This window comes from Papaver somniferum, chromosome 1 (genome assembly GCF_003573695.1).
Source record: "Papaver somniferum cultivar HN1 chromosome 1, ASM357369v1, whole genome shotgun sequence".
Classification (NCBI taxonomy): Eukaryota; Viridiplantae; Streptophyta; class Magnoliopsida; order Ranunculales; family Papaveraceae; genus Papaver; species Papaver somniferum.
The window spans coordinates 132,546,543-132,552,343 of record NC_039358.1 but is presented as its reverse complement, the minus strand read 5'-3'; the positions used below and the strand labels follow the sequence as shown (position 1 = coordinate 132,552,343).

The 5,801-nt window shown below is 44.3% G+C and overlaps 1 protein-coding gene across 1 annotated transcript; it reads left to right on the top strand.

Annotated features, from left to right (window-relative positions):
* Window positions 1-3,273: 3,273 nt before the first annotated feature.
* LOC113350899 lies at window positions 3,274-5,501 on the top strand. The gene is made up of 3 exons (XM_026595005.1): window positions 3,274-3,508; window positions 3,820-4,369; window positions 4,634-5,501. The coding sequence occupies exons 1-3, from the start codon at window positions 3,274-3,276 to the stop codon at window positions 5,499-5,501; spliced, it is 1,653 nt and encodes a 550-aa protein (XP_026450790.1).
* The last annotated feature ends 300 nt before the right edge of the window (window positions 5,502-5,801 follow it).

The window sequence follows — 5,801 nt, the reverse complement described above, 5'->3', positions numbered from 1 at the left end:
AGTGGGAAAAGGTGTGATCGTGTGACAATCACCACTCCTACACGACCCAACTACTCCATCACTTCACCTCCTCCACTTCCTACGAGATGTGGGTTGCGCTCAATGACTTGTATAAATAGGTCCTTCACCTATTTCCAACACAGACGGAGAGAAACCAAGTGTTGTCATAGTATTCAAAAAACACCCAGAACTGATATCTTTCATTGTACAAGCTAGTTCATCATTCTGATACAAGTCATAAACAGCCAACACCTTTACAATCTCAACGCCTTCTTCGCTTCCCTCCCTAAGATAAACCCCATATCCTTTACTTTGTGACTGAAGCAAGTCTGGAACGACCATTTCTTGGTTTAGGACAAAATTGTACAGATTGATCCCTCGAATCAAAAGCACTCATGTGCAGTGCATTTGTTTAAGGTTTAGATTCGGTTCTCATCCACACACTCAAATTTACCAAAACCAGTGGAAACAATTTTCACCCATAAACAATTGGCGACCACAATGGGAGATTAATCTCTCGGTTGCGATCTCAAGATTTTCAAAAAGATGTTTGGGCTTAGGGATGACTCTACCGCGACGGATCTCAGCCAGAACCCCTCAAATGGTAATGTTTCTCACCTTCCTTTGAACAATTCTGTTTATAACGAATTTTCATATTTCAATACCCCCATTATCTTTTTCACTTCAGCTGATGGAGAAATCCAAACTCTGGCTGAACTAGCATGGAGGTAAGAAATTCTGGCAAGAAATGTGGAGTTATGGACCGGATAAAATGAGCGATTGAAAACTTGTTCACCTGCTTGGTGCACGTGACGAGAATTCTAGGAGAAGAAATGGTGGAACGCACGGCGGACAATCCTCCTCAGGTCAATAGTTTCACTATGAACCGGAGACCGGGGGACCAGGAAGCAGCTTCTCTATTGGAAAGTTTATGCGAACTTTTACACCTCTCGAAGAATCAACGGGAGGAGACGTTTGCTGTAATCAACCAGATATCCCTAGACGTACATTTAGCCCCTCTGCGTCCAGAAATCTTGAAAACACCAAAGATGTCTGTGATTAATGTCACATTTACAGAACACGACATGATGGCGGAGGAAGGTCACAACCGGGCCTTATATGTTACTGCAGGCATCAAGGATCCAGAGTTCAAGAGGGCCCTCATCGACACGGGAGCGTCTTCGAATGTGATTACTCTCAAGACTCTCAGGACGACCAAGGTTCGCCCAAGCAAGATCGTACGGAAGCCTACTACGATGAAAAACTTTGAAGGAAACCAAACCAACACGTACGGGTATGTCAATCTGAATTTATCTGTAGGGCCCGTCCAGTCAAAGGTGAAATTCGAAGTCATAGAAAAGGAGTCGGACTACCATATGATACTGGGGAGACCGTGGCTTCATGAAAATAGGATTGTCCCTTCAACGTATCATCAGTGCCTGAAGACTATGCTGAATGAAGAAGTCGTTCGTATTCCTGCATCGTTGTCTCCTTACGCACCGATATGTGGAGTGAAATTGTTTGAACCAGGGGAAGCTCCGCGGGAAGAATCAGACAAAGTTCATTGCATCCCACTCCCCACGTGGGCGTCAATCTAGGAGGAGGACCGAATTGCATCATTGAGGGCTAAGCCCCATGATGCATCTTTGCTGACAAGTGTTCTTCCTCGTCCGGTGAAGAAGCGAACCACGTTCATACTAAGAGGAAGAGAACTTTTGTGGCGAACCGTGATCAGAAAGGGAAAACTGTGTACCGACGCCGCTGTTAGCAATTAGAAGGGGAGACTGTTACCCAGTCTCTCCGCCCAATGAAATGTTACAACAGCGACAAACCACAGGAAGAGGTGCTGGATGCTCCATGATAGCTGCAAGACGGCACCGACTCCATGACCGATGAGCTCGAAATCGTTAATATCGGGAATGAAGAATCTCCCATGCCTATCTCCATCAACTCAACTTTTTCCACGGATGAACGCACGAACCTTGTGCAACTTCTGAAAGAATACCAGGACATATCCGCTTGGACGTATGAAGAAATGCCCGGTTTAGATGAAAAATTGGTCACCCATCATCTACATGTCATACCTAGATCCAAACCGGTCAAACAGTCTCCGAGGAAATTCAGAAACGAGATAGAAGAGCAAATCAAGACTGAAATTCAGAAGTTTCTAGCTGCTGGATTCATCAAACCCATTCATCATCCGACCTGGTTGGCTTATGTGGTTCCGGTGAAAAAGAAAAACGGGCAGATCAGGTGCTGCGTGGATTTCAGAGACTTGAAAAAATGTTGTCTCAAAGACGATTTTCCTCTACCTAACATCGACATGCTAATAGATGCCACCAGCGGACACGACATGTTCTCCTTCATGGATGGATATAGCGGCTACAATCAGATAAGGATGTATGAGCATGACGCAAGTAAGACAACTTTTCGAACTCCTCTTGGAAATTTTTACTATACTGTAATTCCTTTTGGTTTGAAGAATTTCGGTGCAACGTATCAACGCGCTATGACGGCAATCTTCCATGACATAATGCACAAGCAAGTAGAAGACTACATGGATGACATAATAGTCAAATCAAAAGCTCGGGCGGACCACACAGGAGTCCTACGGCAAGTATTCGAAAGGTGTCGAGAATACAAATTGAAGATGAATCCTTTGAAATGCGCTTTCGGCGTCTTTTCAGGCAAATTTCTGGGATTCCAGGTAACTGCTGAGGGGATCAAAGTGGACCCATCCAAGACTCAGGCTATCCTCACGATGCCGCCACCGCGAACTATGAAGGAGTTCCAAAGCTTCATGGGAAAGGTGAACTACATTCGACATTTTATACCTGGTTTGGCCCAGCTCGTTGCTTCATTCACCCCCTTACTGAAGAAACGAGCAAGTTTCGTTTGGCTGCGGTACAACAGGAAGCGTTTCGGAAGATTCAACGAATATTGTCATATCCAGCCATCATGAAGTCTCCCATCCAAGGAAGACCGCTATGTCTCTATACTGCTTTTAGTGATACCGCCGTCGGGGCTCTGCTCGCTCAAGAAGATGACGAGGGAATCAAACATCATATATACTATTTCAGCCGAATATTGAGAGATGCTGAACTCAGATATCCCAAGGCGGAAAAGGCATGCTTATCCCTAATTCATTCCATTCAGAAATTCAGACATTACCTGCTATCCAACAAGGTGATGCTCATATCTAAATCTGATCCTGCGAAGTTTCTGCTTTCAAAACCGGTCCTGATGGGAAGGTCGGCCAAGTGGCTTCTCCAAATGTCAGAGTTAGACATAACGTGTGCATCACCTAGAGCTATCAAAGGACAAGCAGTTGCAGACTTACAAGCAGTATTCCCTGGAGAAGGCACTACTTCACTACGCGAGGACCTTCTTGGAGAATTTCCAGACATCTCCGTTGTCGAAGAAGAAGCGTGGCTATTATATTTTGATGGCTTTTCCACCCCTAGTAATAACACTAGAGGGGCTGGCATAGTCCTAGTGTCTCAAACCGGTGAAATATCCTCGTACTCCTTCAAGCTGGACTTCCAATGCACTAACAATTCAGCAGAGTATGAAGCCTTCCTCATAGGGGTGTCATTAGCCAAGCAAGCAGGGGACACACGTCTGCAAATAAGAGGTGACTCTAAGTAACTAATTAATCAAATGAATGGAGTATATGCGTTGAAGGAGGTGACACTGGCTCCGTACCGATCAGAGGCGCAAAGGTTACTAAACTACTTTGCTGACGCAACCATAACCCATGTTGGTCGCAACAACAACAGACATGCCGATTGTTTAGCCACGCTGGTATCTAAATTGCAGTTCGAAGGTTTAGAAGAAACCTTGACGGTGAAGAGGAGAACGGTAGAATCAACGTGGATTTCATAATGCAAAGAAACTGGAACCTACGTTGGCGAACTCCGATAATTCAGGAGCTCAGCAGCTCACTTTCTCAAGGAAAGGACAGTCTCAAAACCTTGCAGAGCTTCTTCATGCTTCATGGTATGCTATATCACCGAAACCCGGATGATTCCTTATCAAGATGTCTCGGAGATGAAGAAGCTCAGCTGCAGCTTAACCGCGTTCACGATGAAATTTGCGGACAAACATTGGTGGTAACGCTCTATCGCCGTCTTCGACGCCTGGGCTATTACTGGCCAGAAATGGAAACTCAATCTCATTTACTTCAAAAGTCTTGCTCTAATTGTCAAATGTCGCCGCATCAATTGGAGGTTTTCAGCGTGAGTCATGCTGGGGACTGGAGAGAGCCGTACATTAGATATCTTCACGATGGAGTAACTCCTGCTAATCAAAAGGATTCCATCAATATGAAGCAAAAGGCGAAGAAATTCGTATTTCATGAAGGGATCCTGTATTGCAAAAGTTTTGGAGGAAATTTGTTACGGTGCCTAGCCGAATTAGAGATCCTAATTATGTTGAAAGAAATGCATGAAGGGGAACATCAAGGGAAGAGGAAACTGTTTCTCCAAATACACGAGAAATAATATTGGCCGACCATGGAGGATGATGTAGCTGCATTTGTTCAAAGCTGCCACAAATGTCAAATTCATGGGGACCTCGTTCACGCACCTTCCGCCCCTTTACACTCGATAAGCAGTCCATGGCCATTTTATAGCTGGGGACTTGACATAATTGGAAAGATCAATCCTCCGTTATCAAAGAAGCACAAGTACATCATAACTGCGACAGAATATGTTACCAAATGGGTTGAATCCATTCCTCTACGAGGGACTACAGGAGCAACGATTGCGGCTTTCATTAAAGAGTACATCATTTGTCGGTTTGGCGTGCCTAAACATATCATCACTGATAACGACACTCCCTTCGGCAACAAACAAGTACGAGAGTTGCTTAAGGGATACAAAATTAAACAAGTCTTCTCCACCATTTATTACCCCCAGGGAAACGGACAAGCTGAGAGCACCAACAAAACACTAATTCGGGTTCTCATTCGAACAGTGCATGACAATCCCAGAGAATGGAACGAAAAGCAACCGATGGCGCTATGGGTGTATCGAACAACACCTAGAAATTCTATTGTAGTTTCTCCATATTTGCTTGTTTACGGCGCAGACGCGATCCTCCCAGCAGAAATCAAGATCCCGTCAGCCAGGATTGCAGCAGCAAGTGGGGTCCACTGGAATGAAGCTGAAGCGTTGATCTCCAGGATCGCCGAGTTAGACACTCTAGACTCCAGAAGAGGTAAAGCAGAGGAACGTGCTCAGATGTACAGAAATATGATCTCCAGGGCATATGACAAGACTATAAGGCCGCGTGTTTTAAAAAAAATGAGATTTGGTCTTAAAGAGACGGCCAAGCACATTCAGCAAGACATGCCTGCACCAAAGTTCTCTCCAAAATGGGAAGGTCCTTATGTGATTACCAAGGCTTACAGTACCGGCTACTACAAGATCGTTAAGGTGGATGGAGGCAAGTTAGAAGCAGTCATCAATGGAAAATGGCTCAAGGCATATCATGCTTGATCATCATCCTACCATTGTCTCATGACATGGCAATACAGGCATTCTTTTTCATTACACATCTGAATTATCAATTTATTCAAAAATACATTAATGAAAAAATCCTTTCACCTACCAAAAAAAAATCAATGCAATTTATTTATCAAAAGTGTTCAAAAAAAAAAGAGATGACGTGTGCGCTATTGACAATAAGAGAATGCAGCCTAGAAGAGGTCATCCAGCAGATTATAGTTCCTTGAGAGCATCATCTTCAACCTAGTTTGGCATCTCTCTATCCTATTCTTCAATTTTTGGATTGCCTGC

Coding starts and splice junctions, on each gene's coding strand:
- LOC113350899 (XM_026595005.1), top strand. CDS start 3,274: ATGTCAGAGTTAGACATAACGTGTGCATCACCTAGAGCTATCAAAGGA. Junction 3,509..3,819: donor AGTCCTAGTGTCTCAAACCG/GTGAAATATCCT, acceptor TCTAAATTGCAG/TTCGAAGGTTTAGAAGAAAC. Junction 4,370..4,633: donor GTATTTCATGAAGGGATCCT/GTATTGCAAAAG, acceptor GCCATTTTATAG/CTGGGGACTTGACATAATTG.